Source organism: Peromyscus eremicus, chromosome 15 (genome assembly GCF_949786415.1).
Source record: "Peromyscus eremicus chromosome 15, PerEre_H2_v1, whole genome shotgun sequence".
Classification (NCBI taxonomy): Eukaryota; Metazoa; Chordata; class Mammalia; order Rodentia; family Cricetidae; genus Peromyscus; species Peromyscus eremicus.
In genome coordinates this window covers 61537445-61559084 of record NC_081431.1, presented here as the reverse complement: position 1 = coordinate 61559084, position 21640 = coordinate 61537445, and the positions used below count along the sequence as shown (strand labels likewise).

At 47.7% G+C, this 21640-nt stretch overlaps 1 protein-coding gene across 3 annotated transcripts; it reads left to right on the top strand.

The window, feature by feature from the left end:
- The first annotated feature begins 296 nt into the window (after positions 1 to 296).
- Positions 297 to 19584, top strand: Eif2d (eukaryotic translation initiation factor 2D). 3 transcript variants are annotated; one of them, XM_059280699.1, is made up of 16 exons: positions 297 to 542; positions 1353 to 1543; positions 2889 to 2972; positions 3392 to 3482; positions 4520 to 4627; positions 5663 to 5880; positions 6734 to 6851; positions 8649 to 8694; positions 9601 to 9704; positions 9822 to 9971; positions 10295 to 10384; positions 11522 to 11617; positions 13136 to 13256; positions 16280 to 16454; positions 18866 to 18982; positions 19317 to 19584. In XM_059280699.1, the coding sequence occupies exons 1-15, from the start codon at positions 487 to 489 to the stop codon at positions 18931 to 18933; spliced, it is 1716 nt and encodes a 571-aa protein (XP_059136682.1). In that variant the 5' UTR covers positions 297 to 486; the 3' UTR covers positions 18934 to 18982; positions 19317 to 19584. The 3 variants fall into 3 exon arrangements, with proteins under 3 accessions (XP_059136682.1, XP_059136681.1, XP_059136683.1); XM_059280698.1 differs by lacking the exon at positions 19317 to 19584 and having other exon boundaries at positions 18866 to 19060; XM_059280700.1 differs by lacking the exons at positions 9822 to 9971; positions 19317 to 19584 and having other exon boundaries at positions 18866 to 19060.
- Positions 19585 to 21640: the final 2056 nt, after the last annotated feature.

The window sequence follows — 21640 nt, the reverse complement described above, 5'->3', positions numbered from 1 at the left end:
ACAAATAAAAGCCTTTAAGCATTAAAAAAAAGAGAGCATTCAATAAAATCTGCAAGTTTAATAAAACATGAATTCAATTAACTTTGCGGATTTTAAGTGTGTGGAATAGATTGCAAGCTGGCAGTTTCTTCTCTGCGACGTACCTAGAGCGAGCGGATCGGGCAGAAGAAGAGCAATGGGGCGCCACAGTTAACACAGACCAGGGCCCTACTGCAGACTAGCAGGCACCTAGCAAGACCGGGAGCGGAAGTTCCGAGTCCGTCCCGCCCCGCCCGGCGTGCGTCAGTTCCGGGACTAGGGCCGGCCGGTGTGCCCGCTAGGGCTACAAATCTATGCGATCAGGTTCCTAGCCGGCTGCTTTTTGGCGCCGGGTCCTCAGCATGGCTGCCTCCAGGGTTGAGGGCTGGGGAGCTGCCACACCCTCGTTTTGCTGACCGTCCCTGGAGTCTGTGTTCTTCTTGTCTTTCCTGGGCCACCCTAGCAGACATGTTCGCTAAGGCCTTTCGGGTCAAGTCCAACACGGCCATCAAGGGATCGGACAGGTGAGGGAGAGAACGCTTTTGCTTCACCTAGAGAGAGGCCCCCACACGTCTAGGGGTGCACATGGAGAGGAGACCCCCAGGGAGCCAAGCAGGGACGTTGGAAACATTTTGAGGATGAGGTGTGGGGGTATCTTTTGTCTTCCAGATGGTCTTTTGGCCAAGAAATAAAGTTTAGTCAGTGTGTAGTGGGCTCAGACTAGGTGTTGTGGAAGATGTAAAATGAGGGAGTATAGGCGCCCTGTCCTCCACGGAGTTTAGAGTCCATGGGAAAACCCAGATGGAGTACCGAAAACTAAAAGTTTTTGGGGGAGGGGGATGTCTTTAAGTGGTACTCCTGGCCGGAGAGCGCTGGAGTGAGGTGGCAGAGTATAAGTTGTGGTAAGGAGAGATGTTATCTGTCTTTCCAGACAGAGTCGCAGACACAGATTCCGCCTCAGGAATTTTGGAACCAGCTTTCTTTACGCGTCATTTTTGGTGCCATAGTGGCCTTTTAATCATAAGTTGACAGATTTGCCGACTAGTCTGAGGAAGGAGTGAAGAAAGCCTGTGAGGTCGGAATGGCTGAGACTATGTGAGACTAACTTATTGTTCACTGAGCATCCGTGTGGAATGATAAGCCTAGAAAGTGGTGAAAATAGACGAAATAACGAGTAAGAAAGATAATAGGGGTTTTGGAAGGCTAAGAACAGGCCTTATTAAACCAGGCAGTCTTTCTTCAGCCTTTATGATTTTTACAGTCATTCTGAATTTCAGTATTTATTAATGTCCGTCAAGAAGATAGTATTCATGGTGCCGGTGTGCTTTCTGCAGAAGAAAACTTCGGGCGGATGTGACAGCTGCTTTTCCCACCCTTGGAACAGATCGGGTCTCTGAGTTGATCCCTGGAAAGGAAGAGCTAAATGTCCTGAAGTTGTATGCTCACAAAGGGGATGCAGTGACTGTGTACACGATTGGTGGTAACCCCATCCTGTTTGAACTGGAGAAAAATTTGTACCCAACAGGTACGGAACAAGTCTGGGTAGAGATGCCCAGACTGGGGTCCTTGTGTAACATTTGCTACGCTGTTTATTTGGTTTGGTATTTGTTGTTTTTTTGTTGTTTTTTTTTGTTGTTGTTTTTTTTTTGTTTCCCGCTATTTACTTGCCTTCTCAGATAAAATAAACACAGAATTTCCCAACGCTATTCCTAAAGATCTTTTCAGACCTAGTGTTCCTAGAACTGAGCCTTTCAAGACCAGAAATTGCCATGAAAGGGGTAAAAAAAAAAAACAAAACCTTAGAAAAATGACGATTGCAAAGTTCTGTGATAAGGGAGCATGGAGAATTGGGAGAGAGCTGAGGTGTTGCAAAAGATGGAATTTCAGGGCATGTGAAAAAAAAATATCCTGTAAACTGCCTGTGTAAAAGGCAGTAGAGAAAACCTAGGCTGGGGAGTGAGCTGGTTAAGGAAGCCACCCTAGCTGTGTTATTTACACACCCTCATGGGCTGCTTCACAGTGGGTTTTCCTAGGCTCTGATTCGTCATCTAAGATTCTCTGCTGGCTTATTTATTTATTTATTTTTAATAAAATCTCTGTCACAGATCTCTTTCCATAGCAGCTAGCTGACACTTACTTTGTCACTTGGGCTTTTTCTCCAAGGTTATCTGGCTGCAGCAGTGCCATGCCGAATTCTTTAGGCCTCTCCCATCTCTCTCTCCAGTTTGCTGATGTACCTGAAGACAAATAGACTTTTTTTTTTTTTTTTCCAATCTAGGAGTTTTATGCTAATCACTGAAAATAGGATCTCAAAATATAAATATGAGAAAGTTTCAAAATTTCTTGCAGACTGGCTCTGTTTTGGGATTGATTGCTTCTGAAGTCATACCTGGAAGCCTCTTTGATTTATGCCCCGAATTTTAGTTCACTGTGGCCTTTTTCTGCTGGCAGTCCCGAAGCAGCAACAGGTGCCTCCAAGTCTCAGTAGTAACCAGTTTCCTGGTGTCAGTAGGTCTCTGCTTTCGTCCTGAAGGCAGTCTCCCTGGGAAACCTCTTTTAGCCTCTATAACCTTGAACTGGAGTGTTTTTGTTTCTCTTTCTGAATTCTAATTTTTTTTTTTTTTTTTTGGTTTTTCGAGACAGGGTTTCTCTGTGTAGCTTTGTGCCTTTCCTGGGACTCACTTGGTAGCCCAGGCTGGCCTCGAACTCACAGAGATCCGCCTGCCTCTGCCTCCCGAGTGTTGGGATTAAAGGCGTGCGCCACCACCACCCGGCCCTGAATTCTAATTAAAGTGAGCGTGGTGCTAGGCATTCCTGGATCTGCAGTGGGCAGTGTTTGTTAAGTGTTTCCTCGGTCTCTTTTGGTACAGTGTACACACTGTGGTCCTATCCTGATCTCCTACCAGCCTTTACAACATGGCCTCTGGTACTGGAAAAACTGGTCGGGGGAGCAGGTAAGAGAATTTTTCTATGTTCCAGCTATGCCTTAAAATCTCTTCAGTAATTATCAGCCACCTTAATAAAGCTACTCATTTTTTGTGTTTATATGTTGAAAACTGTATCCACACACCCCCACCCCGTGTGTGTGTGTGTGTGTGTGTGTGTGTGTGTGTGTGTGTGTGTGTGTTGTTCCTTGTCCACTTAGCTGATTCTGTGGTTCTGGACATCTGATTGTTTTAAGCCGTTTAAAAGTAGAGTGAAAGCAGTTTGTGGACTGCCACACGCTGTACTTAAATCAGTAGGGAACTTTAGCCGATAGCACCTAGTGCTTCTAGTTGTGAATCCTTTGTCAAGTGGATAGACATATGATAAAGTAAAGCATGAAAATGAAGTGGGAACAATAAGTAAGCTGTTACGTTTTTATTTGCTACAGATTTGATGCTGCCAGGGGTAGTGGTGCCCCCTACTGGTCTGCCCCAGGTACAGCAAGGCGACCTCTGTGCCATTACCTTGGTGGGGAACAGGTACTGTGTCAGAGAGCTGTGCCGTGTGTGTGTGTGTGTGTGTGTGTGTGTGTGTGTGTGTGTGTGTGTGTGTGTGTGTGTGTGTGGTGGGGCACAGAGGAACAGAGGTACGAGGGAGGTGGAGGAAGACAACAGTTCCCAAAACACACGGACCGAGGTCTGAAAGAAAAAATAAGTTCTTCCAGAAGAAGCAGATAGTAAATTTAGTAAATGGCAGTGGAGAGCCTGTGAATCTGGGTGTAAGATGTTTGCTGTGCTGATTTTTTTTTTTTTTTTTTTAAATTTTTCGAGACCATGTAACAGTCCTGGCTGTCCTGGATCTCGCTCTGTAGACCAGGCTGGCCTCGAACTCACTGAGATCCACCTGCCTCTGCCTCCCAAGTGCTTAAAGGCGTGCGCCACCACTACCTGGCACTGTGCTGAACTTTAAAAAATTACTTTATAGGTAACTTCAGATTTATAGAAGAATATAAGAGATGGTGTAGAGTTCTGATGCACACCATGATTTCCAGCATTCTCAATGGCCACATCTCTTACTACTCATTGTAGCTATCATAGATAAGGAGTGTTGTCCTATACTGGGACAATGCTGTGAACATCCTCAAGCCTTTATTTGTATCTCTGCAGGATTTTTTTTTTCCTGAGTACCTTTTTCCATTCAAGGGTCCAGTCTAGGACACACATTGCACTTAGCTGTCCCTTGGATATGTGGCATTCTCTGTCTTTTGTCATTTCCACAGTCCATCAACTGCATTGGTCTCTATGTTTTTAATGACTTGATAGGACGTGGTTTACATACGTAGTTTGCCCGTCTTGAATCCACAGTCAGATGGCGTTTAGTATGTTTACAGAGCTATTGAGCCATCACCATGTGGCTACTGTCTGATTCCAGGGCCTCATGCGTGCTAGGAAAGTACTTTACCATTGAACTGTTTCCCCAGATCCTACTGCTACTTTTAAAAAGAGACCAAGACTCGTTGTATGAACAGTTCAGGGAGGAGACTCTGCCTGACCCTCATCTCTGGCTTCTTTCCTAGAGCTCCTGTAGCAATCGGAGTGGCTGCCATGTCCACAACTCAGATGCTGGCTTCAGGCCTGAAGGGGAAGGGCTTCTCTGTGCTCCACACTTATCAGGATCACTTGTGGTGGGTGCATTGTTTCTTCTATTTACAGGGAATGGGGGGGGGGCAGGGATGGAGAGAACGTGAGCCTGAGATTCAGAAGTGCAAGTATTGGTCTAGGCCCATCCTCATGCAACTTGTGGACCCCAGACTTCCATCCACTTGCCAAATACGTTTTTCTTGTCCATACAAGAAATAGAGACAGCTTTGGTTATTTTCTAGGCCTGGAATTGTCCCAGACAGTTGCCCTAGACTTAGGAATTGTTTGCCCTGCCCTTCACTGTGGTGATGTACATATAGTACTAATTAGTCTGACTTTGTCTGTTATGTGCATTCTAGACATCATTTGGTCCTGAGACAAGTGCTTCTGACTCCAGATCAACTGTCAGACAGCGGGATGATAACTGACTTTATGCTATTCGAGTATCATGTCTCAGGACCTCATTATGGGACACACACTCTGGCTATAACCATCCCATTTCAGATCCACATGCCTGCCCCTTGTCTGGTTAATGTCACTCTCCCCAAACAGTAAACAGTGTTTTTCTCAAAAGCAGCAGAACTAGGTTTTCTGTGGGGGATGGGCTAGGGGTAGGGAAGGTTGAGATGGGTCCTCATTATGTAGTTCAGGCTGACTTAGAACTTGAGATCTCCTAGTCTGAGCTTCCTGAAGGCTAGGATTGTAGGCATATGCCACCAAGCCTGGTTCTGTAGCCCAGTGTTGTGGCCTATTGGTGTAGATTCATTCTTTGTATTTTCTCTTTTATGCTTTTCCTTTAGTGTCTGTCTCAGGCTGACTATTAAAAATATAAGCAATCATTTCCTTGAGATAGGGAGGAAATGAGCACCAGTCACATTTTACAGATGACCAAGCTGAGTCATGGGACTTCTCTGTCCCAGAGTAGTTGAATAGGGTTGAGATGAGTGTACATCACTTGGATGTCCTGGGTACTCCTGCCTGCTGGCTCTACTGGTTTTGAACGCCTGACTGACTCCCCTGACCAGGGTGAGTGAGTATCGTCGCTACTGCTTGGTGTTTCTAACATCAGATTTTTCCAGGAAATCTGGAGACAAGTCCTCTCCACCTGCCATTGCCCCATTGGCAGTGAATCCCACAGATAGCAATGAAGAGAAGGTGGACCTTGGTCTGCGTGGACACCTGAGCAGCCTGACCCTGGAGGGAGAGGAGGATAGGAAGGTTCATCACCCAGAAGCCTCTGAAGACACCAGCTCCGGAGCCCTGAGCCAGGATTCCCAGGATGGCAAGCCCCTTCAAGGTGTGGCATTGGAAAGCCCACACCTGTCCTTCAGATTAGAATGCGTTGATGCTCTGGACCCTCATGTGGGGTCGTGCAATAGTTTTGTACTCCTTCTTACATAATCATGCCCCTAGGCGCCTGTCTGTCTGTCTGTCACATAGTTTCCAGCTGTGAGTCCCTAGGGCTCCTGGTTCTGACTTCTCTGAATGGATGTTCTTGGCTGGGTGGCACTATAGATTTGGTCCTTCCTGTCGAGCTAACCCTTACAGGGTCAGTGTTCAAAATCTAGAATGGGCCAGTGAGATGACTCAGCAGGCCATGGGGCCAGTGAGATGACTCAGCAGGCAACAGGGGGCCAGTGAGATGACTCAGCAGGCAACAGGGGGCCAGTGAGATGACTCAGCAGGCAACAGGGGGCCAGTGAGATGACTCAGCAGGCAACAGGGGGCCAGTGAGATGACTCAGCAGGCAACAGGGGCCAGTGAGATGACTCAGCAGGCAACAGGGGGCCAGTGAGATGACTCAGCAGGCAACAGGGGCCAGTGAGATGACTCAGCAGGCAACAGGGGGCCAGTGAGATGACTCAGCAGGTAAAGGCACTTGCTGTGCAAACCTGACCACTTGAGTTCAATCCCTGGAACAGCCCATGGTAAAAGGAGAGAACTGACTCCTGAAACCTGTCCTCGGATTTCCATACATGCTGTAGTATGTGAGCACACAAACACACACTTTTTAAAAAGTCTACAGCCTGTGAGTGTTGGTGCCTAGTGATGGGCTCCATTTGAGCCAAGGTGACGAGAGAGGGACAGAGTTTGCAGTGCCCAGGCAGTGTGGGAGCCTCAGAAAGGGTGTGGTTTTCTTTTCCTTGCAGAGCAAATGGATGAGCTGTTACATCAATGCTTCCTGCATGCCCTGAAGAGTCGAGTCAAAAAAGCTGACCTCCCTTTGCTCGCCAGCACTCTCCTTGGCAGTCACATGTTCTCTTGCTGGTATGGAAGGCACTGCTGGGGGGGGGGGCCCTGCAGATAAAGCCCCACTGTTGTTCTTGGTGGTAAAGCAAGGCAGGAGTGCTAGGGGCTGGTTGAGTGACATGCTGTGCGAAGGACAGAGCGGAAAGTTGATCTGGCAGGTAAATTAGGTTCTTGGCTTTAAAACCTTCAGTCTTATCCAGGGAAGGGATACTAAGGTTGAAAGTCCCAAGAGTCTCCGGCTGCTGTTTCTGCCAAGGTGCTTCTGGGCTGTCCCACGAGTCAGGTACCATGGCATGCACTGTGAGAGTCCTCGAACAGCCTTAGTCAAGGAGTTTCCTGTACTGTTCCACTCTTCCCACTTAGAATAGTGGTGCGTGGAGGAGACTAGGGATGAAGCCCATCCCACTGAGAATATAGCCATTAGGAAAGGGAGTACTGACTTTGAAGACGGAGCCATCAAGGTTCGGCCGACACCTCGTTAGCATATTTAACCAAGGCAAATTGCAAGTAGTCACAGGGTTTTTCTGAGCCCAGATGTCTAATACTTCCAGGATTACTGTAAAATTGCACAGCCTGGCATATACCAAGCACCTGTTACTACTGTAAGAGCAGGGTCTTTTCTGCATACCCCATCACCTGGTACTGTGGCTCACACCACTTAAGAGGCTGAGGTAAGAAGATAGCAGTGAATCCAAGGCTAGCATGGGCTGGTGAGTGAGTTCCAGATTAGCCTGGGTTACAGTGAGACTTTTGGGGGGTGGAGGAAGAGCAAAACCACCCCATACACATATACACACACAGCCTGCTCTCTCTCACAGAGGGCGGTGTGCTCCGGAGAATCTTGCTGTGTTTGGAAAGTGGTAATTAATCCAACTCTTTCTGTCTGCACACGGCCTTAAGGCACCAGGGCAGCTGAGGCGTTGGGATCCTTGGTAATTTGTCATGCTGATGCTGAGTTGCAGGTGACTGGAAACAGTGTTCCAGGATTTTCTCTAGGCAGGCACTAGATTGGAGTAGGTTCTGGAACAGTCCCCCTGACAGTCACACTGCTGTTGAATGTCAGGTTTTGAGAGAAGATACAAGTTCCTGAGGAGAGGGAGGAGTCACAGTTTTCATTAGGAATCTCTACCCCCAGTTCCCCTAAAACTGCTTTCGGGCAGGCATCAGTGGACTGCAGACTGCAGAGAACCACATGGGAAATAATGGAGTCTTTCCAGGCCGTGTACACTCTGTTTCAGGTCCTCTGCCATTGTGCACTCATGTGACCAAAGACGACAGATAGTGATGGGTGTGGCTGGGTTAGTCAGGCTCCAGAGCGCAGTTTGCTGAACTCTGGTATGGACCTGCCTTTCTCGGTGTTAGCTGGCTGTTGGTGAGGTTCACTTTGAAGTGGAACTTCTGAGGCCATAGGAGATTCTCTGGTTTGAGAGGACTCTAAAGCTATGTCCGATTACAATAGTCACTAATCACATGTGGCCAATTAAGTTTAAATTAAAGTTTAAAATTCAGGTCCCCAACCTCACAATCTCAGTCGGTACATTTCAAATGTTTCACAGCACGTGGATGACTAGTGGTTACCATATTAGACACCACGGACAGAAATCCCATTGCCACAACAGTGTTGTTACTGGATAGTTCTGACTCAGAGTATCCCGTCCTCTGTACCTTCTCTGGTACCACACCTGGGCAGAGAGCCCCAGAACGGTGGCCTCTCTGACTCTGGGGTAGGGAAAGACGGCTGAGGAAGAGGTTACTTTAGTCAGGCAGGTACCAACATTTACTGATTGGTTTAACTCGCCTTTTTATCTGTCCTAGCCCCGAAGGACAGCAGCTGGATATAAAGAAGTCAAGCTATAAAAAGGTAAGAGCCTGCACCTTCTTTGCATGTCTGTAGAGTCATGTGGGAATACGCCTGCGATAAGATGGATATGGGAAGCCCTGTAGACAGGGCTCAGGCTAGACCTAATAGGCCTTTTGATTCTAGGTATAATGGGGAGTAATGAAACTCTCCTTGGGCCAAGGCACCTGGTCTCCTCTCCTCTGTGGCCCCTTTCTATCTGATTAGAGTCTAACAGACTTCATCAGTTAGTTCAGCAGCTTCTTTTTTAAAGTTATTTTTATTTTTATTTTTATTTATTTTTTTTTTTTTGGCTTTTCGAGACAGGGTTTCTCTGTGTAGCTTTGCGCCTTTCCTGGAACTCACTTGGTAGTCCAGGCTGGCCTCGAACTCACAGAGATCCGCCTGGCTCTGCCTCCCGAGTGCTGGGATTAAAGGCGTGCGCCACCACCGCCCGGCTATTTTTATTTTTAATTATGTATATATGTATGAGTGCTGGTGCTAGAGGAGGCCAGATGTCTCTGGAGCTGGAGTTACATGTAGTTGTGAGCCATTGAACATGGGCGCTGGGAGTCAAACTTGGGTCCTCTGCAAGAGCAGTGTGAGCCCTTAGGCACTGAGCCGTCTCTCCAGCCCCCAGTGTGAGCTCCTAGGCACTGAGCCGTCTCTCCAGCCCCCAGTGTGAACTCCTAGGCACTGAGCCGTCTCTCCAGCCCCCAGTGTGAACTCCTAGGCACTGAGCCGTCTCTCCAGCCCTCTAGTTGCTCCTTGTTCCCCAGCTTGCCGGAGTGTGTGTGGTCTTTTGGTTCTTAGCCTAATGGCAGCAAACACTGGGTCACAGCGCTCCAGTCCCCACCTGGCACCGGGCCTGGCCCTCCTGGCTGTTCAATGAGGAGTCAGTGAAGTCCCTATGCTGGCTTCTCTCCCCAGCTCTCTAAGTTTCTGCAGCACATGCAGCAGGAACAGATTGTCCAGGTCAAGGAGCTGAGCAAAGGGGTGGAGAGCATTGTGGCTGTGGACTGGAGGCACCCGAGGTGAGTGCGGGGCCTGTCACTGCAGCTCACTTGGTTTGGGGACACTGGGCCACAGATGGGGGGCTGCCAAGGCACTGGTGTAACATGTGCTTTTTCTTTTCTTCTGCTGGGTTTTAGGATCACATCCTTTGTCATCCCCGAGCCTTCCCTGACTTCCCAGACTGTCCAGGAGGGTAGCAGGGAACAGCCCTATCACCCTCCAGATATAAAATCCCTCTACTGTGTCCCAGCCAACATGACCCAGCTCTTCCAGGAGTCTGGCCACAAGTGAGTTTTGGAGAGCAGCCCGTTTCTGCCTACATGGTGTCCGCCTGCACTTTCCCCTCACCCTGAGTGGTGTTTTCCTGTGACTGGAAATCTGCTCTGCCCATCTTCCTTCTTCTAAATGCAGTGTCACAGCTCTCTCCCTGGGATGGCCTTTTGGGTTAGGTAATTGAGGGAGTAGGCCTCTCTCTCTGCAGATGGACTTCATGTAGCCTGGCTTGCCTCCCTCAGGAAAGGAAGAGAAGGCGAGAGCCGAAGAAAGAGCCCTGCTGAGCAGGGGGTCTGAATGGACAGCTTGGACTAAGTTCTGGTTACTTCTCTTCTAGGAAGGGGAGCACCCTTGAGGGCAGTGAGGTCCGCAGGATCGTCATTGACTATGCCAAGAGGAACAGCCTGGTGGATGCAGACAACAGGAAGTAAGTGGGCACCGAGAATGGAGGCTTCTTCTCAGGTCTTTGTTTCTGCAAACAGACATTAGAGGATGTAGGAAGCGGGCTGGCAAGGTAGTTCAGGGAGTAAAGGAGGCCCTTGTTCCCCAGCATGACTGCCTGAGTTCAACCCTCGGGACCCACATGGTAGAGACAGAAGCAATTCCTGCAGACTGCTCCCTGTGTACACTTACCATTGTGCACTTGCAGACCCACGCAGACACATGCGTAAATAAATGTAATAACTTTAAAAACAAAGGATGGAAAGGATTCTGGAATGGAGACTAGACAATCACAGCAGCTTAGAAATAGGTAAATGCAGTGTTTGCAAACCATGGGCTGTGGACACGGGCTGTCACCTAGGGGCTTAGGTCGATCACATGCTGTCCAAATGGACCATAAGCTGAGTACACACATCTCACACATGTCCACCACTGATGTTCAAGTGCATATGGCTGTTGTCAGGAAAAAAATGCAAACTTGAAAAAGTATTTACTCAAAGTCATTGTGGCTTTTTGGTATGATTTTTTCTATTTCTAAATGGGTACAGGTGGCATGCTAACAGATAAGAGTTGTGCTAATGTTTTTCTTTCCTAGACATCCTCATGACTAAAGAGAGAGACCTACACACTAATATAGTGCCCCACTTTAAAAAAAGTTTTTGTTTATTTATTTTAAATTACTATTTATTTTGTGGTGTAGGGAACAGAACCCATGGCTTCTAGAAAGCTCGGTGTACACTCTACCACCACACCTCCAGTCCTAAGTTGTTACCACTTTAACTATATGGGCCCTGGGGTATTACATAACAGCTTAGTCCATGTATACATTATACTGACTATAGCATTTAGAATTTACGTTCTTCCCTCCTTACTAGCCTGCTGACTGAGATGAAGCCTTGAAAGATATGGCCCCATAGCAGAACCAAGCCAGGAATCCCGGTGACTCCTTCCCACATTTCTTCCACCATTTGCCTCTTCTCTTTGCCCTCCCATCCTTTACTGCCTGATGGCCTCTGGTCCCACAGCAGGGTGATCCTGGATGGCACAGGGTTTGCAGGTGATGGGTGCTGTCACTTGGGAACGGTTGAATCTTATGTTGCCTTAATGCTCTTTTCCTCTTTAGTTTGGTGAAATTGGATCCTATCTTATGTGACTGCATCTTAGAGAAAAATGAACAGCACTCGGTCATGAGGCTTCCGTGGGACTGTCTCCTGACCAGGTAACAGGCCTGGCAATCCCTTTCAACTCTCCTGCACCACTGCCCTTAGTATCTATCACAGAACTCCAGAATGGTCACTGATGTCAGCCTGGGCCTGTGGCTGCAGCATGGGCACTTGAGTTCAACTCTCCAGTACCCACAGAGAAGCCAGGTGTGGCGGCATCTGTCTGAATCTCAGTGCTGGGGAACAGACAGGTTGGAGGTCATTGGCCTGCCAGCTCAGCCAGGCTGATGAGCTTCAGGTACAATGACAGATTCTGTCTCAAAAACAAGTCAGAGGGTGATTGAGGAGCCCCAGACTGACCTCTAGACCCCACATGCAGACATCTACGCCAACAAGTACATACTCTACCCACATGTACAGACTGTCACTATTTTAGTTTGTGACTTGCTTTCCATAAGCATAGGCTTGAAGAGCTTGACAGAGAAAAACATTAATTAAAAATAAGAACTTCAGTAAAGAACCACTTAAGCTGGGGAGTTGTCTTCAGAGGAAACATTCTTGACACTTTTTCTTGTAGAACCACAGCTGAAAATAGTCATATTGGGATCCAGCAAACTGTATAGCTCACACCACCTCTAGCCTGTTACATGTTTATGTGAGTTTTATTGGAACACAGCCTTATCTTTGGGGTGCTGTGTACTATGATGGCAGAGTTGAGCTGGCTTTCCTGTTAGTTTGTTTTTGAGACAAGCTTCACTGAGTAGCTTGGCCATGGATTTGCGCCTCTGGGTGCTGGGTTCAGGCATGAGCTACTGTAGACTTGAGTGTCCTACAAAAGATACATTGTTATTATTACAGGTTACTGGGGAGATGGCTCAGTGGGTAAAGCCCTTACCTCACAAGCCTCAGCACCTGAGTCCAAGTCCTCAGAACCCAGGTGACGTCAGGCACACCTCTGTGATCCCTGTCCTCCTATGATGAGATAGGGACAGACAGAAGAGTCCTTGGAGACTCATGGGTCAGATAACCTTGTGTATGCAGCTGGGGAAACCAAAGGGGTCGAGTTCCAAAGAGGGCAGGAGTTGAGGACTGCCTCCTGAGATTGTCCTTTGACCTCCACACATGCACAGTGCTGTGCAGGTGCCTGCCCTCATTCACAGGAACACACACAAACATATATATGCATTGCTGGACCATGTGAGAGATGTGAGCAGTAAGATGTGAGCAGTATCGGAGGCAGTAAGCTGGGAAGGTACACTTTTGAGACAGGGAGTAGCCTCCACAAGGCAGACTGCAGATTCCCAGGAGGCCAAGCAAGTGGAGAGTTTCCAGGCACCCAAGTCACTGTTGATTCCTTCCCTGGATCAGTGGATGTCAACCTTGGCTACACTTTGGGGAAGCTTTGAGACATTGGTCTGTGGTTCAGCTCTCCACGTGATCTCAATGCTTTTGACCTGAAGCCAGATTGCAAATACGTGTGCCTTGAACACTTGCACTCGATGCTCATGGTAGCAGAATGCAGAGAGATGCTGGCTGTTGCCTTGATCTGTTTATAACTGGAACTCTCATTTTAGGTGTTTGCAAAATATGCAGCCTGCCTACCAAGTGACGTTTCCTGGACAGGAGCCCATTCTGAAGAAAGGGAAACTCAGTCCGATTGACATCACCCTTGCCCAGAAGGCTTATAATAAAAAGGTAATTTAAAAACCACTGGGGCAGTGGCTGTGACTCAGTGCCAGAGCATTTGTGTCCCTGTGCTAAGGCCCTGGGTTCCATCGCTACCACCACCCAAAAAAGATCCAGTGTTTGAGAATGGTGACTTAGTTTCCCTGCTGAGTTCTAGTTTCCTGGTATGATTGGAGGCATTTGGATTGGACAGCCCGTGCTGTGTGCCTGCACTGGCCCTGGGTGAGGGGTATCATTAAACACTTCCTCCTGTCCTCTGGGATTTTCTACTAAGAAACTTGCTAGAGCCTGTTTCAGAAGTGAACATATTTTAGTTTGAGTTTTTCCTTGGTACTGCTTCATAGGCCTTCATCTCTTCCACAATCTACCTCTTGGGCCTTGCTCAATGAAAGTAACTTGTAAAAATTTGCTGAAGGAACTGTGTTTAGCTTGGCAACACAAAGTTGTAGGGAACAAATTATAACTGCCTTCAAAATGTATAGAATGTTGCCAGGCAGTGGTGGTGCACGCCTTTAATCCCAGCACTCGGGAGGCAGAGGCAGGCGGATCTCTGTGAGTTCGAGGCCAGCCTGGTCTACAAAGTGAGTTCCAAGAAAGGCGCAAAGCTACACAGAGAAACCCTGTCTCGAAAAACCAAAAAAAAAAAAAAATGTATAGAATGCTGTCCCCTGCGAAAGAAGTGTCCTTGTTCTGCATATGTAGAGGAGAAAGACAGGTAGGAACTCTGAGAACATAGGCTTGGGCTCAGAACAGAGAACTATGCCGAGTGTGTGGTTCTGGGCCCAGGCTTTGGAATTCCAGTGTGGCCTTTTCTCATTTCTTGACCTTGAGCACCTGCTGAACTTCCTCGTGCCTCAGGTCTCTTCTGTGAGGAATGGAGGTAATACTTGCCCTGTACTTCAGTGACCAAATGAGGGCTGTGTGTAGGCTCAGCACTCAGCACTCAGCAGTCCCTAAATGAGAACCTGCCATGGTAACCTTAATTAGCAACAGTTACCTGCCAGACAGCATACCACACACTTATGTATATATTAAGCACAAATCTTTTTTTTTTTCCAGACAGGGTTTCTCTGTGTACTTTTGGTTCCTGTCCTGGATCTCACTGTATATAGACCAGACTGGCCTCGAACTCACAGAGATCCGCCTGGCTCTGCCTCCTGAGTGCTGGGATTAAAGGCGTGTGCCACCACCGCCTGGCAGCACAGATCTTTTATTAATAATAGACCGTCCAAAGATGAAGTTGGTGTTGCATGAAATGATGAGTTCTTCTCCGGAGCTCTGCAAGCAAAGACTTTGTGACCACTTGTGGGGAGATAGAGCCAGGGTCTCAGGGAGGAAACTGGCCTTCTGATGTGACCTCTAAAGCCTCATAGAGTCTGAGATTGTGTGCGGTCCTTGCAAGCATAGGCTTTTTAAAGACATTGTTGTAGAGAGCAGCCCCTCCGGGCCACACGATGGTGCTCCTTTCTCATCTTGAAGAGCCACCAAAGGAGGCCCGTCATTTACATATTTATTTTTAATTTCGTGTGTTGTGGGTGTTTTGCCTCATGCATGTCTGTGTGCTGTGTTTGGCCTGGTGCCTCTGGAGGCTAGAAGAGGGTGTCAGATCCCCTAAGACTGGAGTTACAGACAGTTGGGAGCTGCCATGTAGGTGCTGGGGACTGAACCCGAGTCCTTTGGAAGAGCAGTCGATGTTCTTAATCACAGAGCTATCTCCAGCCCTGGACTGTGATTTTTATAGCTTTTAAAAAAGGATTTATTTATTTCTATTTTGTGTGTATGGATTTTTCATCTGCATGCATGTCTGGATACCACAGGTATGCAGTTCCCATAGAAGCCAGAAGAGGGTGGAATTGGAGTTAGAGGGTTTTGAGCTGTCATGTGGGTACAGGGAATTGAACTTAAGCTTCTCTGGAAGAGCAGTAAGTGCTGCTAACCATTGAGCCATCTCTCCAGCCCTAACTGTGATTTAAAAAAAAGCTTTCCTTTTTGTCCTGAAGTCACATTCTTCTCATTTGTTGATAATAATGGAAAAGTGCCATGTTTTTGACTAGCTATGTGACTTTAAGGAACTGTTGTCAGGTACATAATATTTTATTATCATCATCAACAACATCATCATCATTATTGGGGCTGGGAGGGGGAGCATGCATGGGACAGCGCATGTATGGGGGTCAGAAGTCAACTTAGTGGCGTTGGCTCTCTCCATCTACCTTTTGTGGCTCCCGGGCACTGAACCCAGGCTGTCAGGTTTGTGCAGCAAGCACCTCTACCCCTGGGCCGTCTCACCAGCTGCTTCTGCTTTCATGTTTAGAACAGCCCTTATCTTGCAGGGTGGTGGTACCTGCCTCTGATCCCAGCATTCAGGAAACAGAGGCAGGTGGATTTCTGTGAGTTAGAGGCTAGCCTGGTCTACATAGAGAGTTTAAAGCCAACCAGAGACATAGTTGAGACCCTGTCTTTAAAAAAGAAAAAGAAAACAGAGTCCTTAACCTTTAGAGATACATACTGCAATATTCATGTAGGAAAAGATCTGACGTGTATAGGAGGATTTGCTGTAAAGTAATCCAGGAGCCATAAACCCAGTAAGTAGATAACTGTTGAAATTGGTAAGAGTCCATCACACTCTTGTACTTTTTTGGTGTTTTGAGATTGGGTCTCATTATGTAGCCTTGGCTGGCCTAGAACTTGGTATATGTAATCCAGGCTGGCCTTAAAACTCTAACTCACAGAGATTCATCCGCCTCAGCCTCCTGAGTGCTGGGATTAAAGGTGTGTACCACCATGCTTGGCACCATACTATTGTACTATTTTATTTATGTTTTAAGTTTTCCATGGTTAAAAAACCCTTAAATTACATGTTATAGGTAGAATAGAGTATCTCTTAATACATATAGTGGATGAGATGGACAGAAAGGCCTCAGGGTTACAGGGATAGAGAACCATCAGGGAACATGGGTGAGGTGGGTGTCAAAGGCCCTTTAGAGGAGAATATGTGCCATAAACACTCACCACCAGCTTCCTGTCCCCAGGTGACTGTGGTCCGGAACTTGGAGGTCTATGGTCTTGATCCATGCTCGGTGGCCACCACTCTCCAGCAGCGATGTCAGGCCAGCACCATCGTCTCTCCTGCCCCTGGGGCCAAAGACAGTGTGCAGGTGCAGATCCAAGGAAACCAGATCCACCACCTTGGCCAGCTGTTGCTTGGTGAGTATCCCTACTGATGAGATGCTTGGGATGGCTTGGCAAGGATCTCGCGGCACTCACTAGAGTGAGTATCATACCTCTGTTTATAGTCTTCACAGAGTTCCACTTCACAGTGGTGCAAAAATGACAGATTCCAGGGAAACTGTACTTCAGATTTTGAAGTTTGAACTCTCCCAGAACTAGCATTGGCTAGACAGTCTGTGGAGATGCTAGGTAGTAGCAAGAGCCCCTCCCCTGTCAGTCATGTGATCAAGGGGGGAACGACCAGAATGCCACACTATGCTGAGCCACTTAGCTAAGGTGTCCTCCACTTTAGCTGGACTATGTGCCTTTTCAACTTACCATATTTCCTCTCTCTCTTTTTAATAATTAAAAGAATTACATGTGTATGGGTGTTTTGCCTGCATGTATGTCTGTGCACTACGTGTGTGCCTGGTGCCCTCAGGAGCCAGAAGAGGGCATCAGAGCCTCTGAAACTGGAGTTGCAGATGTGAGCTGCAGTTGTGAGCTGCCATGTGGATTCTGGGAATTGAAAACCAGATCCTCTGGAAGAGCAGCAAATGCTCTACCTGCCAAGCCATCTCTCCAGCCCCTTGGTTTACCATATTTTCAACTCGCAATGGGTGTATAAGGGGACATAACTCCATCAAGGAACAACAGTCTATGTATTTACGTGCACACACACACTTTAGTTTATAGCAGTGAGCAGGAGATGAAGCCAGTGTTTGAACCAGATCTTTGGTCCTTCCCAGAACCCTGCTCTCTCCATCAGACATATTCTTAGCTTTCCTCCTGGTTTCCCCTCCTAGCCGTCATGTGGTGAGTGCCCGGCCGTGCCTGGTGTTCAGCTGGGCTGCAGAGGACATCTCCTTGGTTATAACTGTGCTCCAGAGAGACTCAGTACCTTGCCTGGAGCTCACCTGACTCCTGAGTACTGTAGCTGGGCTCTGAGTCTTTTTATTCCTTAGAGCCAAAGTTCTTTTGATTCTCTCTGGGTCTCTAGCCTCTACTTTGTCCTTCACTGAAGCCCTGCTCCACATTCCGCCCTGCTCACCTTTCTAAACTAACTGGAATCCCATCCCTGTCCTAGAAGGCCTTCTGTCTTATCCATGCCTTCAGGAGCAAGCTCCTGAGTTTGAGGACACACCCCTCCCAGCCTGCCCTGTTTTCCTGCAGCCTCTCTCCTCAGCTCCCTGACATCCTAATGACATCCCAGCCAGTTTCCTGCTGTTCCCACACACACGGGGCGCTTGACATCTACCTGCTTGTACCTGCCTGTTCCCTCGTCTTGTGTGCCCCGCCCCCCATATCCCTGGCCTGTCTGTCTTCACAGGTTCGCTGGCACAGCTCAGGGGCAATGCCCATTTCCCTTTGAACGTGATAAAAATTACTAGTATTAGTGCTCCTCAACTGTGTTGATAGTTCTGGTTAGTGTCTGGAGCTTGGCTAATTTTTTTCTCTAATGTCTGAACCCTCTGCAAAATAGAACTTGAGATAGACCTTGCCTTTCCCATGCCTGTCTCACACTCAAGAGACTGGCATATAGCACATGCTCAGTAAGTAAAGTTATCTCATGGCCTGTGACAGTCCACAGCAATTACCTTCCAAAATTGAGCTCCTTTATGTGGAGAGCCGCATGTGGTGGAATGGGACTAAGAAGAGACAGAAGGAAATAGATGAACAGACACCTGAACAGACACACACCTTCTCTCTTAGAACATCTAGATCAGCAGCTCTCACTGTAGGTTGCGACCACTTGGGGGAGAACAACCCTTTTCCAGGGGTGGCCTAAGATCATTGGAAAACACAGATTTACAATGTGATTTATAACAGTAGCAAAATTATAGTCAGGAAGGAGCAATGAAAATAATTTTATAGTTGGAGGTCACCACAACATGAGAAACTGTATTTTTTTGTTTGTTTGTTTTTATTTTGGTTTTTCAAGACAGGGTTTCTCTGTGTAGTCCCAGAACTTGCTCTGTAGACCAGGCTGGCCTCGAACTCAGAGATCTGCCTGCCTCTGCCTCCCACGTGCTGGGATTAAAGGTGTGCATCACCACTACCCATCTGAGGAACTGTATTAAAGGGTCATAGCATTAGGAAGTTTGAGAACCACTGATCTAGATGGTAACTAGCAGGGTATAAATGACCAAAATACATCGTGCAACTATTGTGTGTGGTAAATGGTCCATCCTAGGTGTCACCAGACACCGATGAGCTTGGACAGGACACAGAAGGCGGGTCATGTGTTGGCAATGATTGTAACAGCTCCTTGGCAGCAGGGATGAGCATAGGGGTTTAGTGGACAGGGCAGGGCAGGAGGTTACAGGGCCCAAGGGACATGGAAAGCAGGGAGGGGCAGGAGGGACTTGAGACCAGGCGTGGCTGAAGGTTTTCTTTTTGGATTGTAGAAGAGTATCGGCTCCCGGGAAAATACATCCAAGGCCTAGAAAAGGCCCCCAAACCTGGCAAGAAGTGACAGACCCATTTTATGCAGTGGATCCCATGGGAACTCAGGTTCTGAGCTGGTAATTGATATGAGCATTTTCAACTTTTGCAAATAAAAACTGTAATTCTTTTACATAAAGCTTTTATTCTAATCTAAATCTGAATGGCCTTATCCTTCACTTAGTGAGAATGTTCACGTGGTTTCTGTGATTTAGTTCATGCCCTGTGTAAGAGGCAGGGCAGCCCATCTGAAGTGCAGCAGGGAGAGCCCTCCTGTTTCTAAAGCGCCTCCCCCAGACAGACCAGCTTCCTACTTAGTGCTCCTGTGACCTAATTAACCTAGGCCTGCCAGCCCCTTGGTGTCTCTGTAGGGTTAGGCCCATAGAAAACAGCCTGGCTCTTCTCTGCCCTCAGGCCCAGCAACAGAAAGAATGAACTCAGCAGCATTCAGCCAGTAGACGTGAGAACAATGAAAACAGAACACAGTTCCTATGTGACCGTGCTTCTTCCCCAGCTGGGTACAGCATGCTGCCACCCACGGCCAAGTCTGTGATGTAACTCCAGGATGGGAGCTTTGAAGTAGTGACGTCTTAGACAAGTGCCTTCGTTAGCCCCAGCTTCTGAAGCTTGGGTTCCAGGAAGGGCTCTTCAGTCAGTCTTCAGAGGACTCAGGAAGAGGAGCTGTGTTCATCTAAGTACAGAGGAGTCACTAGATGTCAGAAGTAGTTAACCTGTACCTTCTGTTCCACCTTGGGCTGTGCAGGTCATTTGTGAATCTAGAGCTCTCCATGTGAATAGGAATAAGAGCTGTGCAATTTTAAACTCCTTAAGAGTTCCTGGATTTTACCATCCTTTTAAAAACTGAGATAAAAGAGGCTTTCTCATGTACTGTCTACCAAATCACTCGTTTTTTTAGACGTGGAAAGAAAGAAAGGGGTGGGTGTAAAAATGTGTGTGACAACTTTCACCTCTTGCTGTGAAACCAAGAACAGGCCTTTCACTTGGACAGTCCACTTCTTACCACCACTAACCCTCTCTCTACCAGCATCCATGTACGGAACCTGGAATGCCTTCTAGAAGCCAACCCTGGCAGGATCCTGTTACAACAAAGCCTTTGTAGAGGCGCGTCCGCTCCTGAGGGGTGGAGTATGTGCAGCACTAACACATGTCCCCTGCATGCATACAGATGACATGCAGCACTGTGCTGTGTTCTCACAGGCCTCATCTGTCCTGCATGCCCATGGAAAGCAGTGCTGCAGAAATTGATGATGTCCCTGCTAAAGGCACAAAGCCTGTAAGGGGATCTGCCCTTCACTGTGGTTCAGCCAGCACCCTGCCATGGCGGTGTGCTGTCCAGGCCTGTGGCGGGGTGTTTTTTCCAGGAATAGGGATACATTGGCACTGAGTCATCGTCCTTTCTCCTCTGTGAATGGCGTGGAGATGCGGAAAAGGGTGGAGCAGAGCCAGACCGTGGAATGGATTCTCTCTGTGCTAAGCCAAATAATCCATATCAAGGTCAGACTTTGAACTTACAATGCCATGCCACAGTGAAAGGAGTCCAGTGAGAAGCAGAAACGGCCTCTTTCCCATGCCCTTCTAGGAGGTGGACAGAGCTTACAGATATACAGTGATTAGCTGAGTTTTCTTAGGGTTTTTTTTTGGGGGGGGGAGCGGAGCACTTACATCCTATCCCTGTCTTCCCTTAGCCCCTCTTATATCTCCCCTTCCTCTCTCTCACCTCTTTTTTAATTGTTTGTGTGTGTGCACATTATGTGAGTATTAGAACAAACGTATAATTCAGTCTGCTCCACTTGTTCAGTGTTACTTGAATGTATGATTTCAGGGTTGACCACCAGGTGTTGGCTAGCCAATTACAGGGCTCATCCCTGGGGAAGACTGTTTCTCCCACTCTTAACATTACTTAGTTGATTTAGTTCTTTGTCTAGCAGCGGGGCCCCATGAGATCCCCCCCTTCCATGTTGGTGTTGTCCGTGTTCAGGTCTTGTTTAGGCTGCCATGCTGTTGAGGTCCTGTGACCAAAACTTCTATCATTTCTAGGAGACACAACTTCACAGCAGATTCCCTGGTCTTCTGACTCTTAAAATAGTCTACCTCTCTTCTGTAACGTTTCCTGGGCTTTTGTGTTTCTTGATTTTTGTTTTGTTTCGTTTTTTGAGACAAGGTCTCACTTTGTAGCCCTGGTTGGCCTGGAACTTGCTTTGTAGACCAGGGTGGCTTTGAACTCACAGAGATCCCAGGCTCTGCCTCCCAAGTGCTGGGATTAAAGGGATGCACCACCGCACTGGGCTAGGTGCAGGAGTTTGGGTGTAGCTTTAGCAGTTGGTGATGGTGTCCTGTGGTCAGTTGTTCTCTGCAGCTGTGGTTTTCTGTCCAGGTCTCTGTTACAAAGGGGTGTTTCTTTGATGATGGGTGGGAGCTACACTTCCCTGTGGGTATAAGGGTAAGTATTTAGGGTGCAGTTGGGAATTCTGTTGGTCTAGTAAAGTAGCAAGAGAAGGTTCTCCTTTAAGATCTCTGACCTCGGCCGGGCGGTGGTGGCGCACGCCTTTAATCCCAGCAATCGGGAGGCAGAGCCAGGCGGATCTCTGTGAGTTCGAGGCCAGCCTGGGCTACCAAGTGAGTTCCAGGAAAAGGCGCAAAGCTACACAGAGAAACCCTGTCTCGAAAAACAAAAAAACAAACAAACAAACAAAAACAAACAAACAAAAAACTATAAA

Excerpts from the sequence above, each read along its gene's own strand:
- Eif2d (XM_059280699.1), top strand. The coding sequence starts at position 487 with ATGTTCGCTAAGGCCTTTCGGGTCAAGTCCAACACGGCCATCAAGGGA. Across the intron at positions 2,973-3,391 it reads AAAACTGGTCGGGGGAGCAG|ATTTGATGCTGCCAGGGGTA; the intron begins GTAAGAGAATTT and ends TATTTGCTACAG. Across the intron at positions 9,705-9,821 it reads GTGGACTGGAGGCACCCGAG|GATCACATCCTTTGTCATCC; the intron begins GTGAGTGCGGGG and ends GCTGGGTTTTAG.